Genomic DNA, 20,705 nt, shown 5'->3' on the forward strand with positions numbered 1-20,705 from the left:
CTTCCCCGCCCCTTAAAAAATAATTATTTCACTTTCTCCCCGTTTCTCTTCCTCCCTTTTCAGTGCCTTTAAATAAAAAAACACTACATTTCCCATGTAACCCCGGGACTTCCCATGAGTCTTTTCCAGCGCCCACGAGGAGGCAGGCGTGTGGGGGGGGGCAAAAAAAAAAAAAAAAGACATATTTTGTTTTTAAGTTATACCCGACGGGACTCATACAGAATTATTGATTTAAAATAATAATAATTGGGCTTTTTAAAAAAAAAATGGCTGGTATGAAGGAAATGAGAAGGCCCGGGGAAAATGGCTTCCCGTTCCTATGGCAACGAGCCCCCCCCACACGCTCTGCTTTTTCGTCCCGCCCAAAACTCCATTCAACAAGAAAGAGAAAGGCGGCGGCGGCGATGCGCGTGGGGGGGGGAGGGATAGTCGGACTCGCTTTCCCGACAGGCTCCGCGCCGCCGGACCGGAAGCGGCTCCTCCTCGGGCGGTGCCTTAAAGCGGAAGGGCCAAGGCGGGGCGTGGCCGTAGTTCCTTTCGGGCCTCGCCAGTCGCGCAGCGCCAGTCGAAGCCGCCGCGGAGCCTGACGAGGCCACCAAGCCGCGCCTCTGCCGCCTCAGCCCCGGACCGCCGAAAAGCACCGCCGCCTCTTCTTCTTTCTCTTCGCCGCCTCAACCGCCCGGCGCCATGGTAAGACCCGCCGGTTCGCCGCCCCCCCCCACAACTCTCCTCACACATCACCCCCCCCTCACGTTAGGCCGCCATCTTGTCTCCCGGCCGCCATTTTGTGGGGGCTTCCTCAGGGAAGCGGCGGGAGGGGGGGAGTGAGGTGGGGGGGAGTCCCTATTTTGGCTTCCCTGAGGTATTTCATTCTCGGGGTGGTTTTTTTCCCCCCTCAAGACCCCCCCAATATTCCCTTTATATTCCCCCTTTTTCCCCTCTCCTTTCACACACATAACCCCCCCTTAGAGCTGCTTCTCTTCACAATTTCTGTGTGTGGGGGGGTCTCCTTTCTTTCTCCCCCCCCCCTCACCCTCCAAGTCAGGGGGCTGAAGGGTCTCTGTGCCCCCCCCATCTTTTTCCTCAGTTCCCTTTCCCACCCCCTTTTTTTCCAATTATTTGGGGGGTCTCCGCCCCCAAATATGAGGGGACATGAAGTATCCTCTGTGCCCCCCCATATTCTTCCTCAGTGCCTTTTTTCCTTTGAATTTTTGGGGGTCTCCACCCCCCAAGTATGAGGGGACATGAAATATCCTCTGTGCCTTTTTTCTCTGAATTTTTTGTGGGGTCTCCAGCCCCCCAAATAGGAGGGGACATGTAAGTATCCTCTGTACCCCCCCCCCCATCTTCTTCCTCAGTGTCTTTTTTTCTCCCAATTTTTTTGGGGTTTCCTCCTCCCAAGTATATGGGGACATGAAGTATCCTCTGATTCATTCTTCCCCCTCCCCCGTTGATGACTTCTCCCAGTTTCTGGGAGGTGGGGGGTCTCCTTTCTCCCTCCCCCCTGTACATCAAGGGGGGGCTATAGGAGTATCCCTATAGCCTTTGTGCCCTCCCCCCCAATCATCATCTCCCACCCTCGGACCTGTTTCCCAATTTGTGGTGGGGGTGTCTCCTTCCCCTCCCCCCCCAAATTGTAAGGAGATGTGAAGCATCCCCATGGTTTCCTCTGTGCCACCCCCACCTTCGAAGAAATATTCCTTCTCTCCCCCCCCATCCAAGCTCCCTGTAATGCCTTTCCTAGCAATGGGTGAGAAGCCAAAAAATGCAACCCCATTGCCCCATCTTCCTTTCCTTATCCTCATTTTTCCCCTTTTCCCTTGGGGGGGGCGGTTCCCCCCTAAACCTGAATGCCCCACCCCCACTGTATTTCCTGCTCAATTTCATTTCCTGGCCCAAAATTACCCTCTTTTTACCTTCCCCCCCCAATTAGGTACTCCTTAATGTACTCTCTTAATGTCTTCATTCCCCTCCTCTCCCCTTGGTCTTTTCAAATGGGGAGGAAGGGGTCTACTACTACTCCTCCCACATTTCTCTCTCTCTCTCTTTTTTTTTTGGCATGGTTTTGTCGCTAGCCAGCTTTTGGGTGATCTGGTGGCTTTTGGGGGTGCATTCACACAACACACACACAGAGAGAGCGAAAGTGCTATGCTCATTTGATCACTCCCATCCCTGGGATTCATTGGCCCTCCCCAAGATGGCTGGAAGACAAGGGGCTCATTATCTCCGGCCACACATGGCTGAGAAAGGATGGCCCTTGTGTGTCTTTGGCACGCCTGCATCTCTAAAGGGCTGTGTGCATGGTACAATGGAGGCAGGAGAGGAACATGGGCCGCCACAATCAGAGAGGGATGGGTATTCCTTTCTGGTCAGGGGATGATGGGAACTATAGGCCGGGTCACCATTGAGGGAGCCCTCCCGCTCTGTGATGTGAGTTTTAACAGTGGGAGTCCCTCCCCAGTTCTCACGTTCCAAGGTCCATATATGGAAGAGACAAGAAATACAGAATATCCCTCTGTGTTTGTGAGTGTATTTAAGAGAACAAAGAGTATGGAATTACCATGTACCTGTACTATTGTTTCAGGAAGCCCCCACCCTCCTAAATTTTGTCCTCCCCCCCCACATCTCAATCTACACCTTCACCTCGCTCCCTTTCTCACCTGCCCCACCTCCCACCCCCCCCATTTTCCGCTCTGGCCTTTCAGTGCCGCTGTCTCTTTCCATCCCCCCCTTGCTTCTGGGTTGAGTAAGTGGTTGGACTAGAAGACCTCCAAAGTCCCTTCCAACCCATATAATTCTACGGTCGGCAAATTCCCACCCCCACCCCAGGCTTCCAATTCTGCATTTCTGAATTCTTTTCCTCCATCTCTAACATTTCTCTTTGCAGCCACCCGTTCCCCCCCCTCCTCTCTCTGCGGCAGGGCGCCACTTCCCTTTCTGCAGCCCAAGCACCATCTGGCAGCTTCGGGCCACCTGCTCTTTTCGGCCTGTACTTTTTTCCCCCTCCCCAGTAAGCTATGATGGCAAGCTATGATTCCTTCCAGCGAAATCAGGAAGAGGGGATTGCCAAAGGCAGTCCTTGGTGTTCCCTTCTTTTCTCTCTCTGGGCTGGTGCCACGCCTAGCTCTCCTGCCTTCAGTCGGAGCCGAGTTTGCCTCCGGTTGGCTCGTCTCACGAGGGTGGGAGCTTCCTCTTCAGCCGGCATCCTTCTGAAAGGCTTGCTTTTAATGAAAAGCTTGATGCAGCCAGCTGGAGGAAAGTATCCCTTTCATCCTGCTTGGTTTTTTCCAACAGACTCTTCAAACTTTCCTTGGCCTCTGTAATCATGATTTTATGCCCCCCCGGGATGGAGAGCTGCCGAAACACACAAACCCTATTCTGGCTTCTTGGTTGCCACAATTGACTGGCCTTCTGCCCCGAACAAATAATCCGATCCCACGTTGGCCCAGCCTTAACAACGTTGTGCGAACTCGGCTATCCTGAAAATGGGTCTTCTACAGAGAGATTTTGATCAGTCAATCAGTTCCCTTTTCCGCAGCCAGAGTTTGCACTCGGTGGGAAGGAAGTTGCAGAGATAGGGGCGGTGCAGTCTTTTGTGGGCAATCCATTCCTTGTCTTGGTATAACAGAATCGGAAGGGACCTCGGAGGTCTTCTAGTCCAACCCACTTTACACCATTCTGGACAAATGGCTGTCCAGTCTTTTCGTAAAAACCTCCAGCGATGGAGCACCTTCCCAATTTCTGGAGACAAACTTGATTGTTCTCATTTGTCAGGAAATTTTTCCTTTATCTTCAGTTGCTTCTCTGCCTTGATTTCCATCCGTTGCTTCTTGTTCTGCCTTCAGGTGCTTTGAAGAATAGGTTGACCCCCTCTTCTCTGTGGCAACCCCCCAAATATTGGAATATTGTGCAAAAACAGGGTAGAGCATTTGAAGAGCATCCCAGCTACTAGTTAGTTAGCTGTGCTTTCTAGTTTAGCATATGATGTGAACCTCGTGATGGGCAAGCCTGATTTAACAAACGGTGACTGATACACTTAGCATGTGCCTGGGATTTCCCACGCCTTCCTTACCTGTTGTAATCTTGTACAGGAGACATCGACTTGGGAACACAAAGCTAGAATTTCCATTGTTAAAACACGGTCATTAAGCGGGTCACGTCTGATTTTACAACCTTTTTCTGCCGTGGTGGTGAAGTGAATCACTGCAGGTGTTTAAGGGAACATGGCTTTCCCCCATTGCTTGTCAGAAACCGCTTGGGAAGGGTGCAAACGATGATCAGGTGACCCCCACCCCTGACGCCCCAGCCATCATAAATACATGTCGATTTTGATCCCATGGCTGTGGAGATGCTACTGCGGTCAACAGAAAACTGATCAGAAGTCACTTTTTCCAGTGCCATTGTAACTTAAACGGTCACTAAATGAATGCTTATAAATCGAGGGCTACCTAGCAGGGGAATTCTGGGAGTTGAAGTCCACCCATTGCCCAGATTGAGAAGCAGCCCTGGTGCATTCAGTACTGGTTGTTCTCGACTTACAACAGTTTGTTTAGTGACCGTACTTAGACCGGCACTGGAAAAAGTGACTTTGGACCGTTTTTTTTCCCCTCACACTAATGACATGTGATTAGTGAGCAGGGTCATGTGATTTACATTGGGATGCTTGACACCTGATTCACATTTATGACAGTTGCAGTGTCCTGGGGTCACGTGATCCCCTTTTGCGACCTGACAAGCAAAGTCAAGGGTGGGAGGGGAGCTGGATTCACTGACTAATTTTAACACCTGCAGTGATTCACTTAACAGATGTGGCAAGGAAAGTTGTAAATGGGGCGAAGCTCACTTAATAGACGCCGCCCTTAGCAGCATAATTTCGGGTTCAATTGTGGTTGCAAGTTGAGGACTTCCTGTACTGTGGCACCCTCATTGGGGGCCGTCACTGAGTGTTTCTCCCCTTGGTGTGTCCCCCCCCCCACCCAGGCCTCTGGGGTCACCGTCTGTGACAAAGTCATCCAGGTGTTCAACGACATGAAGGTGCGCAAACACGCCCCCCAGGAGGAGCAGAAGAAGCGCAAGAAGGCCGTCATCTTCTGCCTGAGCGAGGACAAGAAGAAGATCATCCTGGAGGCTGGCAAGGAGATCCTGGTGGGCGACCTGGGAGACACCGTCGATGACCCCTACCTGCACTTCGTCGCCATGCTGCCCCCCAGCGACTGCCGCTACGCCCTCTATGACGCCACCTACGAAACCAAGGAGAGCAAAAAGGAAGATCTGGTCTTCCTCTTCTGGTGAGGCTTCCTTCCCTCCTCCTTCCTCATTCTCTTCCTCCTCCCTCCCTCTTTCTCCCTCCTCCTCCTTTCCTTCCTTGCTCTCTTTCTCTCCCTCCCTCTTCCTCCTTCCTTTCTTCTTTGCTTTCCCCTTGCTCTTTGTCCTCCTTTCCTCCTCCTCCTTTCCTTGCACTCTTCCTTCCTCCCTCTTTCTCCTTCCTTGTCTCTTCCTCCCTCTTTCTCTTTCCTTCCTCCTTCCTTCCTTGCTCTTTCTCCTCCCCCGCTTTCTCCCTCCCTCCTTTCTTCTTTGCTTTCTCCTCCCTCCCTCCCTCCCTTGCTCTTTGTCCTCCTTTCCTCCCTCTTTCTCCTTCCTTCCTCCTCCTCCTTTCCTTGTTCTCTTTCTCCTTCCTTTCTTCTTTGCTTTCTCCTCCCTCCCTCGCTTTTTGACTTCCTTTCCTCCCTCTTTCTCCTTCCTTCCTTCCTGTGTGGACATGCTCCCCACCCCCCTTCAAAGACCCTTTTCCCAGTGACTAAAGGCTGAATACTTTGCACAGGCAAGCTTCTTCCTGCCCTATTCCGGGAGCTTTTCTGATGGTCATTAAACCAAGTCTGCTTTCAGAGGCATGAGTTGGACTAGAAGACCTCCAAGGTCCCTTCCAACTCTGTTACTCTGTTATTCTGAGTTGCCTAGGCTGCCCCCTTGCTGGGGGGTGAGGACTGGCGCCTTATCACCAGCCTCTTGTCTGAATTGGCGGGTTTATCCTTCCTAAACCTGCTTGGCTGTGTGCCATTAAGGAGGTGATTTTCCTCCATCAGCCTATGAGGTGAGCGCTCCCAGATTGGTACAAAGAGCTCTGTGTGTGTGTGTCTGTGTGTTACTGAGCTCTCCTCCCCACCTTTAAAATTAAAGCACTGTAGGAAGACCGCCCCATATCCTGCCTGATCTCCTCTCCCTCCCAACCTCGGTACCTGGGGAATAGACTTCTAGACGGCTGCTTCACTCCCAGTATGTTAAGATGGGGCGAGAAAACAATAATTAACTTGGGATGATCTGTATAATTGAGGACCTGGAGAGGGTGTGTATGTGTCTGGGGCTGGGCTGGCTTGCAGCTTCTCGTCCATCTCAGTTGGGGCCTCCCTGAAAAGAGTGCACAGGTGAGGGTCTCAACCACATCCTGCTGTTCTCCAGTCTTCCCATAAGCGATTTAATTTTAAAGATGCACCTCTTGACGGCAGGTATGAGGCCCGGTCTGAAGGTGGGGAAGCTTCTTGGCTCCCGGTGTTAACATCTCCCAAGCAGCAAGGCTCATGCTGGATTAGTTAGTGGGTGATGTAGAGTTCATGTGAAGTGCTCCTCCTCCTGAGAATGCCCCCATTTGAGCCATGGGGGCACAGTGGTTAGAGTGCAGCATTGCAGGCTAATTCTGCTGACTGCCAGCAGTTTGATCCTCACCGGCTTGAGGTTGATTCAGCCTTCCATCCTTCCGAGGTCAGTAAAATGAGGACCCAGATTGCTGGGGGCAAGAGGCTGACTCTCAACTGCTTAGAGAGGGCTGTAAAACACTGTGAAGCGGTATATAAGTCTACGTGCTATTGCTTTTCCTTCCCTCCCTCCGGTTAAAATGCAGTATTGGCAAGCAAACTGCCCACTGCCAGGAGTTCGATCCTGATCGGTTCAAGCTTGACTCAGCCTTCCATCTTTACTTGAGGTAGCTAAAATCAGGACCCGGATTGTTGGGGGCAAGAGGCTGACTTTGTAAACTGCTTAGAGAGAACTGTAAAGCACTAATGAAGCGGCGTATAAGTCTTAATTGCTATTGCTATTTGGGGGATTTATTAATGAATGACCTCTTCCACATTTGCTTCCTTTTAAAAACCCTGCTCCTTCCACAGCATCAACACAGGAACTAAAGTTGCCTCGTAGGGAGATACGGGTAGCATAAAACGCTTAATAAGTGAAAATAAAATGGCAAAACTGGCAGGGAAATGGTGGTGGGCAGGAGGCCAGTAACATACCCGGTGTGTGAAAGCTTTTGTCTCTCTCCCTGCAGGGCGCCCGAGAGTGCTCCTTTGAAGAGCAAGATGATCTACGCCAGCTCCAAGGATGCCCTCAAGAAGAAATTTCCAGGTGAGAGCCGGCAGGTGTGAGCACAGGTAGAGGCAGGGCTTGTACCACCAGGGTTCTGGCTGGCTGCCCGTTGGGGCTCAGGGATGACAGGTGACCCAGCTTGAATGCCCGTAGCCGTGGCTTGCCCTCAAATCGATCTCTTCCCTGGACATGTCGGCATCTTACTTGACGGATGCCCAGCGTGAGGAAGTTCTCTTTCTCGGCTCCCCATTGGCCGGAGGAAGGCCTAACGCCTGCAGTTAGAAACCGGAAGCGAGTTGAATTGAAATACAGGCAGTCCCTGACTTAACAACAGTTTGTGTAATAACCATTCGAAGTTCCAACGACACTGGAAAAAAAAAAAAACACGACACTGTCTGGACTGTTTTTCACACTTTAACATTTGCAGCCTCCCCTTGGTCACCTGATCAGGCAACGGAGTCGTATTTTATCCCAGGGTCACGTGATCCCCATTTGTGACCTTCGGGGAAGCCAGGTTCACTTAACAACCGGTGGTTATTAACAAATGCAACGATTCCCTTAACAACAAAATAAAACAGGGCAGAGAGCTCGCTTAACAAACGTTTGGCTTCAGCGATGTACATTTGGGGGGCTCTGTCGTAGTCATAAGTCAAGGATTACCTGTAATATCCCAGTTTGGACTGATTCCTCTTGACTTTTAACCCCCCTATTTTTAGAAAAGGCTCTGGGACATACAAATTATATTAAATAAATAAATAAATAAATATTGTGACCTGATTCTGAATCGGGCGTCTTAAAGCCTCCGGGATCTTTTAGCGTCCCAAGTCAACCCAGTCGTCTTACTTTCTTCCCCGCCCCATGTTGAACTTCTACTGCAAGTAGTCCTTGACTTATAACCATTCACTTAGCGACCATCCGAAATGGCACCGGCACTTGAAAGGAAGTCACTTAAGCGTTAGTCCTATCGTCTCATCCCCTCCGTCGTGCGATCACACAATTTGGGTGCTTGGCACACTGGCGTGTATTTATTGACAATTGTCAACGAGGGCCCCAAGGCTACGGGGATCGCCGTCTGCGGCTTCTGACAAAAGCCAGTGGGTGGAAGCCAGGTTGGCTCAATGACCGTGTGATTGACTTTTGCAACCACAGGGGTTAACCACCGTGGCAAGAATCATAAAACGGGGGCACAGCTCACTTAGCAGCAGCCTTACTTAAAGATGGAAATTCCTAGTCCCAATTGTTGTAAGTCAAGGACTAAGCTGTACAGCCAATTTGGGTCTTTCTGACCCCCCTCTCCCCTTTCTACCTGTCTCAAAGGCAGACTTCCCCTTTTTCCAGCATCAAGGAAATGCTGGGGATTTAAAAAGTTGGAAATGAGTTACAATTGGCTCCTCCAGTTCTGGTTGGGGATTCTGGGGTACATCTGCCTCCCCTTTTTCCCAGCAGCTTAATCTCCCAGTGGAAGTATCAGGTTGTGTGTGACTTGATAGGAAAAGCAGGAGCTTCAAAATATTTTGGTTTTCCAGCATTTAAATTACTTTTCTGCAGCCAGAATTCTGTTCTCTGGGCTCTGCTATGGGGGGCAGAGGAAAGGGGTCAAGAGCCAGTGAGGGATCGGAGATAATGTACAAGGCACATCTGGGTATTTTACAGCTCAAATCCAGCCCTTTGGCTTGTCCCCATCCGGCCCTGACTGACTTGCATGGTTCACAGGTAGTCCTCGACCTATGACCACAATTGAGCCCAACGTTTCTGTTGCTAAGTGGGACATTTATTAAATGAATTAGGCCTCCTTTTTCGGACCTCTTCTTGCCCCAGATGTTAAGTGAATCACTGCCAATGTTAAGTTAGCAACTCGGTTGTTAAATGAATCCGGCTTCCTTATTGACTCTGCTTGTCAGAAGGACACTGCAACTGTCATAAGTACGAGTCAGATGCCAAGCGTCTCGTATTTTGATTATGGGGAATGCTACGACGGACATAAGTATTTTTTAAAAAAATGGTCATTGCTCACTTTTTAACTGCTGTTTTAACTTTGAGCGGTCACTCAATGAACTATTTGTAAATTTGGCTACCTGTAGTTTTTAATAAAAGTACTTTTAGGTTTTTTTTTTTTTTTTTAAAAAGACATTTTTATGGTCCCAGGCTACATACAGCCGTATGGCTGTCCCTATCTGGGTCTGCGTAGATTGCTTTTATTATGAAGGACACTGCGAATGGTTATTTATAATTTAGTATATTTGCACCCGTCCATGCCTACACATCTTCCCAGCCCTATCAGTGTGGTTCTCTGCCACCGTCCCAGTTTCTCATGCGGCCCCTTGGGAAAATAAATTGCCCGTCCCTGGTATCCTGCCTTGAGCAGGGGGGGTTGGACTAGAAGACCTCCGAGGTTCCTTCCAGCTATATCATCAAACGACCCCATAATTTTATTTATTTTATTTATTTATTTATTCAATTTCTATACCGCCCTTCTCCCGAAGGACTCAGGGCAGTGAACAGTTAAAATATCATACATATAAAATGTGAATATAAGATGATTAAGCCAATTTGGTTCATCAGTTAAGAATTTTCAGCATAAAGATTTAGAAAAATTAGAAGAGATTTATGCCAGCCCGGCTTGGTGAAATAGAAAGGTCTTAAGTGCATGACGGAAAGTACGAAGACCCTTTACGGGGTGGAGTCTGGGCAAATGAATGGAGCTGAGTGTTTCCTGGCCGAATGCCCTTCCTGTTGCCGATGAGGAGTTTTGTTCGGCAGATCTATTCTCATTGTGCCCCGAGAAATACCTGCCTCTACCTAGGATCGAACTTCCTTCCAGTGTATGAGTCCAATAAATCTGAATACCCAACCTTAGGTGCCGGAGTGGGGACAACCCCCATATCCCCCCCCCCCAAAAAAATCTCACCCCTCCTTTCTCTCCCTCCCTCACAGGGATCAAGCACGAATGGCAAGCAAACGGCCTAGAAGACATTAAAGACCGCCAGAGTCTAGCGGAAAAGCTGGGAGGCAGCTGCGTCATCAGCTTGGAGGGCAAGCCCGTGTGAGACCCCCTCTCCTCCCTTTTCCCGGGTCCCCTGTCGTGCCAGTGACTCTGGAGCTTCCATGTTAATGGCCCCATTGCTACTGTTGGGGGTGGGGTTGGGGGGGTTTTCCTTCCTTTTCTCGGTTCCATTCCAATTATTATTTTTTTTCTGCCTTCTCATCTTCCCTGGCCTGGTGCTCTCTCTCTCTCTCTTTCTTTCTCTCTCTCTCCTCCTGTCTCCGCAGCTGGCTTGCAGCCTGCTGTTCAAATTTGCCAAACGTGCTACAGTTTTTCTTTTTTTTTTCCCCCCCCTCTATTCCTCTCCAGCTCCTTTCCCTCCTTCCTTCCTTCCCTCTCTTTCTCTCTCTTCCTTCCCCCCCCCTTCAAACCCTTGTGACATTCCTAAAGAAGCCTCTTCCTTGGTTTTCTTTGGTCCACCTGCTTCCTCCAGTTCTCCTCCTCTTCCTCTCGAGGGTTAGGGGGCGGCGGCGGTAAGCAGCCAATGGTTGGGAATCGACGGGGACCCGAATTTCCAGAATTAAGTCCGTTTTTCCAGTGTGTACAAAAAAAGAAAAAGGGTGTGTTTTTTTAAAAAATGGATCTCTGTACGCGTGTGTGTTCTTTTTTTTTTTTTTTTTTTTTCCCCCACGAGAAAGTGTGGAATGGCAACTTGCGTTCCCCGGGCCCCCCTCCCTGTGATCAACTTCCTCTCCCCTTCCTCTTTAACTCTCCCTCCCCTTAACTACTGCCATAGTAGCTCTGTGCTTTTGTCTGTAGTACCGTGTACAAATAAAATATTGTGGAAAAAAAAAACAGTTGCACCCAACTCTACGTTGGGGGTGGAATTAACAAGCTCTATGGAAGCAGCACCACCAAGAACCTGAATTCAGTAATAAAAAAAATAATAATAATTCTAACTTTGCCGCCTCGCCTGGTTTTATTGGCTCGGGGCGGGGGAAGAAGCTGACTTCGAAATCCTGGGTGGGTTAATCTCTTTGTCGACGGAGGGAAATAACTCGTAGCTCAGGGTTGAAGGGTGGCGTCCTTGGGGCTCTCTGAGCTTGTAGGCGTTTCATGACCCATTTAGGGAACGTCATCAATGCTAGAAAGGAGAGGGTTGTGCAGGGAGGAGGAGGAGAATGAGGAAGAATATTGATTCTTGATGGTCTCTGAGCTCAGTTTTTTTGCAGACATTTCAGGACCCAACTAGGGAACATCATCAGCGCTGGAAAGGGAGTTGGGTTTGCTGCAGATGCCCCCTCCTTTTTTGTACTGATGATGTTCCCTAGTTGGGTCATGAAACATCAGCAAGGAAACCAAGCTCTTGAGAGCATCGAGGACCTCAAAGTCTTCCATTCTGGAAACCCCGCTCCCTTCTAGCACTGATTATATTACTTAGCTAGGTCACGAAACGTCTGTAACAAAACCCACCCCCAAGTTTTCAGAAAGCACCAAAGGCTCCACAGTTGATCTCTTGCATTGTAGGATTGGCCAAATCCTACTTCTGGGTGTGAGTAGGGACCTACACCAAATGTCCTTTTTCCTCCCCAATCTCTCTAGGGTTTTATCTCCCAGTTCTGGAAACACCCCCCCACCCCTCCAGAAACTAAACAATTCAACTTTGAAATTTTGTGCATTTTAAGGTTAGCGTTACCCACCCACCCACAGACCACACCAGTGGGTTTTTCTTTCTCCTCCTCTTTAAATCCTACATTTGGTTAACCCATGTGTTTGATTGAAGCGAGCGAACGATTTGGCCTTCTAAATGAAATTTGGAAAAAGCAGCGTCCCACCTGTTTTTAAGAGCGGATTTTTCCTCTTAAATCTTAAAATCCTCAACTTTGCACGTATGGACTTCAACTCCCAAAATCCCCCCTGGGAGTTTGAAGTCCACCCATTTTCATGGTTGAGAAACACCACTCTTGAAGTTTCAGGCAGGCAGGTGGGCAAATTCAATTTAAAAGCTTCTTTGAACATAGTTAATATCTAACCAGGTTGCCTTCGGGGTTGGGAGTAAATCTCCAGCAATAGCTAACCTAGATTTTTGTCTCCAATTTCACCAGATTTCCATGCAGGCCGAATACAAATCTCACTTCCTTCTCTCAACCATCCAGGTTTTAAATCTTGGTAAAAAGTTGTGCTTTTTTAAAAAAAAAAAAATCTGTTGTGAGGAAACTCCGATTGGGTGCAGTTTTTTGCAGAAGGTAAATGGCTTCTAAGCCAGCTTGTGAGATGATCATGGTTCACCCAAGATTTGACACAAGATAGTTTTCAACTTAAACAATGATTAATTTAGCGGCTCTTGAAAGTTACAAAAAAAAACCCTGAAAAAAGTCCATTTACGATCCTTTTTCACACCATCATGGCAGCATCCACCCCCCCAGATCATGTGATCGAAATTTAGACGCTTGGCCACCGACTCGTATTTATAACCATGGCAGCGTCCCGCGATCCCCTTTTGTGACAGTCAATGGGAGAAGCCAGATTAAATTTAACCAACTGCGTTTACTAACAACACGGTTTAAGTGGCAAGAAAGGTTGGTGAAATGGGGACGCAAAACTCAAACCTGTCTCGCTTAGCCACAGAAATGTTGGGCTCCCATTTTGGTCGTAAGGCCTGTAAAAGCGGAGGACCGTGAGTCGAGGACTATAGAGGAGAAACTATAGTTGCAAAGAAGTCACGGTTAGTCAGAGCCACCCTTCCTATTTGCGAAAGGTGGGTTCCTTAAGCCTGGCGTCATGACTCAACGGCACAGTCTCCCAGGGACGGGCCCTCATTAAGAACTCTTGGTTCTAATGAAATAATCTCAGTTTATTTCTGGGAATGCCGTCAAAAAGCTCAGAACTATCTTGCTTTCGGCTCCTTGGGTGCGGCTTAATCCGGTTCCTGCAGCCCCTCCAGGTGAGACCAAAGTCCTGTCTGGGTGGGGCCCTGCAATCATTCACAGCGCCTCGGGCACCCTGGAGCTGAATCACCTTGGCGCAGCCTGGCTCTCCCACCTGGCTGGTACGGCAAGCCGAGGCACCAGGCAGATGAGGAGAAGCCGGGTCTGGCCGTCCTGATGATGATGATGATGCCCTTGGAATTAAACCACCCACAAATCCCTGCAGGAAGAAATCCCACCTCTCAAGGCTCGTGTGGACATCTCCCTTCAGAAGGGAATATGTTTATCTCAACTGGGAGGTTCTCTAGCAGACTCTCTTTCTAGCACTGATGATGTTACCTAATTGGGTCATGAAACGTCTGCAAGAAAACCACCAAGCTCAAGAGACCACCAAGGACCCCATAGTCATCCTCCTCCTCCTCCTCCTCCAGAACCCCTCCCCAAATGTCTCTGGGACTGCCCCCTTCACGCTCGTAACACTAAAACTATTCCACAATGTTCTCGTTCGCCTCCGCTCTATCCTCCCAACCATCCTGCGAGGTAGGCCTTAGAAATTCACCAGTCCTTTGGCATCATCCTGAAGGATGGTTGCATTTAACGAGGTGGAATAATTCCTACGGGAAAACGATTCCATTTAAATAATGACTCTTGGACAGTTTGGAAGCGCTTAGCAATGATAGCTATTTCATTATAGATTTTTACAAATTGCGAAGACCTGTGTGTGTGTGATGGGAAGAAGTTAAGAGCACCGAAGCTGGTGTTACTCAAAATTCAACTGAAAGCAAGCGAATTATATTATTTCGGACAGCGCAAACTGACTTTAAAAGGAAGATAAGAATATTTATACGTTGCACAAAATGCTTAATGTGGGTGATTTGGGTTTGGGCTGAGCATAAGAGGCAGACCTGGCCAACCATGGTTTGTTCAATAAACTGGCTAGGGAAACAGCTTTGATAGTTAAGCTTGAATCAGCATACTGCACTATAGTGAATTTAGAAACGAAAACTTTCCCGGAAAGAAAAAAGAACTGATAGATAGATAGACAGATAGATAGAAACATAGATGATAGATAGATAGATAGATAGATAGATAGATAGATAGATAGATAGATAGATAGATAACATATAAATATGTACATATAAATCTCTTCCCCCCCCAGGCAAGATTGGCTAAAATATTTAGCAATATGTCCCCAAAATGTTGATAATGTAAACAAATACCAGGCACATACCATCACATGTGGTGGACCTGTTAAAAAAGCAAGGAAATTTTGGATACAAATTCATCTGTGGTTAGAAAAAAATGGTTAGACAACGTATAGCGTTCAAGCCAGAATTATTTCTATTGGGCATTATATCAGATGGCTATGATAAAGGGACAATATATACTTAATATTACACATCTTGATTGCAGCAAGAATATGCCCATACTTCCAATTTTCCAATTTCACACAGAGTGAAAACACCCCATCAGAAGAGGAGATAATAAGGAAGATACGAGTTCAGGGGTGAAATGCTCCCGGTTCAGACCGGATCGGGCGATCCGGTAGCGATTGTGGCAGGTGGTTCGGAGAACCGGTAGCGATGGCGGCGCGAGGCTCCGCCCACCCACCCGGGTGTCATTACTTCCTGGTTTTAACTAGGAAGTAATGTGTTTTTTACCCTCTGCGCATGCGCAGAGGGTCTTCACGCCCATATGATGCGCGCAGGCAGTGCGTGCACTTCCGAACCGGTAAAGAAGGTAAGTAGATTTCACCCCTGTTACTAGTCTGTGCAGAAATGGATAAGACTAACGTTAGAAATATAAGATAGAGACCGAATATTCTGATACGCGGAACAGATTCTACCAATGGTTAGAAGCACGAGGTAGAAGTTGGAATACGAAAACATTAGGTTAAGTGGATTTGAAAAGGGATACTATATACCCTGTTTTCCTTAAAATAAGACCTCCCCTGTTAATAAGCCCAATTGGGCTTTTGAGCGCATGCGCTAAAATAAGTCTTCCCCCCCCCCAAAATAAACCCTCCCCAAAAATATTTAAACGCAGAACTGGAAATCATGTAAGATGGCAAGAGGAGCCCCATCTTGCTCCATGCACCCCAAAATGATAAGACCTCCCCGAAAATAAGGCCAAGCGCTTATTTTGGGGTTCAAAAAAAAAATAAGACAGGGTCTTATTTTCAGAAAAATCTATGGTATGTATCATATTATTTATTATATTATATTATATTATATTATATATTATATTATATTATATTATATTATATTATATTATATTATATTATATTATATTATATTATATTATTATATTAATTATATTATTTATTTATTTATTTATTTATTTATTTATTTATTTATTTTATTCAATTTGTATACCGCCCTTCTCCTAGTGGACTCAGGGCAGTGCACAGCCAGAACTAAAACACATACCAATACAAAATTTAAAATTATTAAAAGAATTACATACTTAGGCCCAAATTTAAAACAATTCGAATTAAAACCCATTGACAAATTAAAAGCTAAAAAAACTAAAAAAGAATGAATATGATGGTCAAAAATGACTGTAGAACACTAGCGCTGTTTAAATAGTATATATGTTATGTGTTTTCATTATGTGGTTTTTATGGCAAGTGAAATGCCGGGACGATCACCCTGTATTCAATATATATTTATATATATTTATTTATATATATTTATATTTATTTATATGTAAACAATGTATATTATATGTAAACAGAGTCCCTTGGGAGTTGGGAGTTGGGTGGCATAGAAATGCAACAAAATAAATAAATAATAAATATATAAATAAACAATAAAAATGTTTTTTAAAAAAGGAACTGATATATTACTGTAGGCAAAACAACTCCAATAACGTGATTATTTTTTGGCTTATTTCTTGGGGGAAAAAACCTCAGATTCCTCCTGTCTTTTCCCACTTCGATATCCAGTTCCCACGTTGAGTTCAACCCATTTACTAGAGCTACCTTATCTTGAATCTATCAGGATGTTTAGCCTAACAAAGGAAAGATTTAGGGGTGACATGTCTTCCAATATTTGAAGGGCTGTCACAGAGAAGAGGGGGTCAAATCCTCCAAAGCCCCTGAAGGCAGGACAAGAAGCAACGGGTGGAAACTAATCAAGGAGAAAAGCAACCTAGAACCAAGGAGAAATTTCCTGATTGGGAGAACAATTAACCAGTGGAACAACTTGCCACCAGAAGTTGTGAATGCTCCAACACTGGAAGTTTTTAAGAAGAGGTTGTTTTGTCTGAAATGGAATAGGGTCTCCTGCTTGAGCAAGGGATTGGACTGGAAGATCTCCAAATTCCCTTCCGACTCTTTATTATTCTGCATTCTATTATTCTGTCCCTTCAATAGATCGACCAACTCTTACCCCACAACCCTGTGGGGTAGGCTACATGACCTCACTGTTTCCTCTTTAGTTGAATCAATTTGCTCAAGCCTCCAGGGCAGGGTAGGGCTAGCTAGCTTTGCGGCCCTTTGAAAGCAAATATATATATATATATATGTATGTATGTATGTATGTATGTATGTATGTATGTATCTATCTATCTATCTATCTATCTATCTATCTATCTATCTATCTATCTATGTCTGTCTGTCTGTCTGTCTGTTTTTGGTTATTTGGATTTTCTCCCACGTAAAATTGGAAGTGTCTTGGCGACGTTTCGACGAAGTCTCATTCGTCATCTTCAGGCTGGTGTTTTCGGCTTCATGCTTCTAGGAGCAATGTGAGATCGCAGCTGTTTCTTCCTTTATTCTGCAATCTCACATTGCTCCTAGAAGCACGAAGCCGAAAACACCAGCCTGAAGATGACGAATGAGACTTCGTCGAAACGTCGCCAAGACACTTCCAATTTTACGTGGGAGAAAACCCGAATAACCAAAGACCTACATACAAACACCTGCGAAAACCTCAGAAAACATTATATCTATATCTATATCTATATCATATATCTATATATATCTATATATATCTCTCTATCTCTATCTCTCTATCTATCTATCTATCTATCTATCTATCTATCTATCTATCTATCTATCTATCTATCTAATGAGTAAGGTTATTTTCATGACGCTCCGTTGCCAGCCAGGAAATTCCCGCTGGAATTCAGCTTTAAAAAAAAAAAATCTTGTTTCACGCTGACGTCATCCTTTCATAACAGCCTCCTAACCGCCCGGAGTTCCTATAAATCCTGCAGGATTTCGTGTGATGTGTGAACCCCCCCTTGTGGCTTGCCCAGGAAACCAGGGTTAAGCAGACCCTGATGCTAGATGTGGCAGAGGGGATCAGCAGCCTATTCTCCAAAGCACCAGAAATGGGTGGAAACTAATCAAGGAGAGAAGGAACCTGGAACTAAGGAGAAACTTTCTGACAGTGAGGACAATTAACCAGTGGAACAGCTTGCCACCAGAAATCGTGGGTGCTCCATCACTGGAGGATTTTAAGAAGAGTTGTCTGGAATGGTGTAGGGCACGGGTCAGCAACCTGTGGCTCTGGAGCCGCCTGTGGCTCTTTCACCCTTCTGCTGCGGCTCCCTATCACTCAAAATAGGCGTCACAACCGCCAAAGTGCGACACCTTCGGGCACGTGATTTATTGAGCTTTTCAACCCCCCGTTAGGCCAACCAGTGGGGAAATCCAAGCAAAAAGAAAAGTTTCAGAAGAAAACAGAACGTTTCATTCAACTACGTATGCTAGTTTTGTAGTCCGGCCCGGGAAGGGTTTTTGTGGCTCCCGGTGTTTTCTTTTCTGTGGGAAACGGGTCCAAATAGCTCTTCCGAGTGTTTAAGGTTGCAGACCCCTGGTGTGCAGGGGGTTGGACCAGAAGACCTCCGAGGTCTCTTCCAACTTTGTCGTTCTGTTATAACGGACGTGTGTCGTTCCTTTCGCTAAACTCACGAGAAAACGGGCGTATCGTCTTTCACCTAAATCAAATCTCCATTTTAGGGCATCTCGTCCGGCTCAAGAGTAAACTCGGTTCCTGAGCATGTGTTGAAAGAATCCACTTCCTGTCTCCGTTCCTTGTCCGGAGTTCGTGGTTAAAATCTAACTTGGTTTCTCTCTTGGTGATGCATGCCAGGTTCTGTTCTCCGTAGCTCAGTTTTTCTCAAATGACTCAAACCTTGCATTGGGCCCACGGAGAAACCGAGGGGTGCACCTTAAAAAGGAAAAAAAAATGTTTAGAGGGTGCATCAGAGCATGCACAGAGTTCCACCCCCCCCCGCCGAAGGGGGACCCTAGATATCTGTAGCTTTTGGATGCAAAATATATTTATAGAAGAGATGTCTAGCGGGAATGTGGAAGCACGCCGGAGCTCTCCAGTCTAAAAAAAAATGTAGGAATTTTGTGCAATTTTTAGTTAGAGGAAGGAAGTGAGGTCATCCCTTCATTGCCCCAAAAATTGTGTTTTGCTGCCCTCTGCGGGATATGCAAAATAGCGACAAAAACTAAATTCAACCACTAAATTTGCTTTTTTTTTTTTTTTTTTTTTTAATCCACTCAAATCAAGACTCCTTCTCTGTCATCCAATCGCGGAGGGCAGCAGACTTGACGATGTCTGGCAGGTTTATAAATCGCAGTTGGGGAGCTGTGAGTTCAATCCTAGGTAGAGGCAGATCTTTCTCTCTCTCTCTCTGGGCACAATGAGAATGTATCTGCTGAACAAAACTCCGCCCTGGCAACAGGAAGGGCATCCGGCCAGTAAGCACTCAGCTCCATTCAATTGCCCCGACTCCACTCCACAAGGGATTATGGAGTCGTTAAAAGACGATGATGATTTATTCCATTTTTAAGTTGTCCATCTTCCCGACAAGGTGACTCTGGGCAGCTTAACATGTTATCAATTAATTTTTTAAAAAACCAACAATAAATGGGGAGAAAATTAAGCGGGCAGTTTTCGTGTTGTTTGTTTGTTTTTTAAAAAAAAGTCCCATTTTTTTAGAGGTACGGTTTTTGCAAAACTGGACAATTAGATCAACCCCCCAGAAGCTTCTGCTGCAAATAGAGGCAACGCCCTGATGAAGGAAGGTTGTGCGATTGCAAAAAAGAACAAGCGGCGACACCGTTTGTCAAAAATATCCAGCTGGCTTGGCAAAGCTGAGAATTATTTTTGTTTTTTCTACCCGTACAAAGCTGATCGAGCAGTTCTCGTATCAGCAGGGAAAGAGATGGGATCACACCATTCCCCCGGGCTCCTTCTGTTCTTCACCGCCTCCGGTTGTTTCTAAAGGAAAAGTTTGCATGGTGTGCTTAACCAGGTTAAGGCAAACCATGGCAATGCTGTTGTTTAAATCCTGTGGGTTTGGTTAGTATAGGATGATTTCTGAACCTTCGCAGCTTGGCTACCTGGGGGATTCTGGGAGTGGAAGTCCAGCCATCTTAAAGCATGCCGGCTGGGGGATTCTGGGAATAGAAGTCCAGCCATCTTAAAACAAGCTGGCTGGGGGATTCTGGGAGTGGAAGTCCGCCATCTTAAAGCATGTTGGCTGGGGGATTCTGGGAGTGGAAGTCCACCCGTCTTAAAGCATGCCGGCTGGGGGATTCTGGGAGTGGAAGTCCACCCATCTTAAAGCATGCCGGCTGGGGGATTCTGGGAGTGGAAGTCCGCCATCTTAAAGCATGTTGGCTGGGGGATTCTGGGAGTGGAAGTCCACCCGTCTTAAAGCATGCCGGCTGGGGGATTCTGGGAGTGGAAATCCACCGATCTTAAAGCATGTTGGCTGGGGGATTCTGGGAGTGGAAGTCCACCCGTCTTAAAGCATACCGGCTGGGGGATTCTGGGAGTGGAAGTCCACCCATCTTAAAGCATGCCGGCTGGGGGATTCTGGGAGTGGAAGTCCACCCATCTTAAAGCATGCCGGCTGGGGGATTCTGGGAGTGGAAGTCCACCCATCTTAAAGCATGCCGGCTGGGGGATTCTGGGAGTGGAAGTCCACCCATCTTAAAGCATGCCGGCTGGGGGATTCTGGGAGTGGAAGTCCACCCATCTTAAAGCATGCTGGCTGGGGGATTCTGGGAGTGGAAGTCCACCCATCTTAAAGCATGCCGGCTGGGGGATTCTGGGAGTGGAAGTCCACCCATCTTAAAGCATGCCGGCTGGGGGATTCTGGGAGTCAAAGTCCACCCATCTTAAAACATGCTGGCTGGGGGATTCTGGGAGTGGAAGCCCATCCATGTTAGACTTGCCATGAGTGAGAAACAGGTGTGGGCTTCAACTCCCAGAATCCCCCAGCCAGCATGCTTTAAGATGGTTGGAATTTTGATCATGTGACCATGGGGATGCTGCTGCGGTCGTAAGTGTGAAAAATGGTCATCAATCCCTTTTCTTTCAGTGCCGCTGTATCTTTGAATGGTCACTAAATGATCTGTTGTAAGTCAAGGACTACCTCTATTTACGATGGTGGCAACGTCCGGGAGG

General features: G+C 47.0%; 1 protein-coding gene across 1 annotated transcript; it reads left to right on the forward strand.

Annotated features, from left to right (window-relative positions):
- Positions 1-535: 535 nt before the first annotated feature.
- CFL1 (cofilin 1) lies at positions 536-11,298 on the forward strand. Its single transcript, XM_070950691.1, has 4 exons — positions 536-690; positions 4,981-5,288; positions 7,319-7,395; positions 10,291-11,298. Exons 1-4 carry the CDS (start codon positions 688-690, stop codon positions 10,401-10,403), a joined length of 501 nt encoding a protein of 166 aa, XP_070806792.1. The 5' UTR covers positions 536-687; the 3' UTR covers positions 10,404-11,298.
- Positions 11,299-20,705: the final 9,407 nt, after the last annotated feature.

The sequence above is a fragment of the Pituophis catenifer genome, unplaced genomic scaffold (assembly GCF_029215685.1).
Source record: "Pituophis catenifer annectens isolate HBS135680 unplaced genomic scaffold, rPitCat1.0.hap2 SCAF_10, whole genome shotgun sequence".
NCBI classification, from domain to species: domain Eukaryota; kingdom Metazoa; phylum Chordata; class Lepidosauria; order Squamata; family Colubridae; genus Pituophis; species Pituophis catenifer.

What these genes read in the sequence shown, in the direction of transcription:
- CFL1 (XM_070950691.1), top strand. An exon ending in GATCTGGTCTTCCTCTTCTG is followed by an intron (nt 5,289 to 7,318) that starts GTGAGGCTTCCT and finishes CTCTCCCTGCAG; the next exon opens with GGCGCCCGAGAGTGCTCCTT. An exon ending in CCTCAAGAAGAAATTTCCAG is followed by an intron (nt 7,396 to 10,290) that starts GTGAGAGCCGGC and finishes CCTCCCTCACAG; the next exon opens with GGATCAAGCACGAATGGCAA.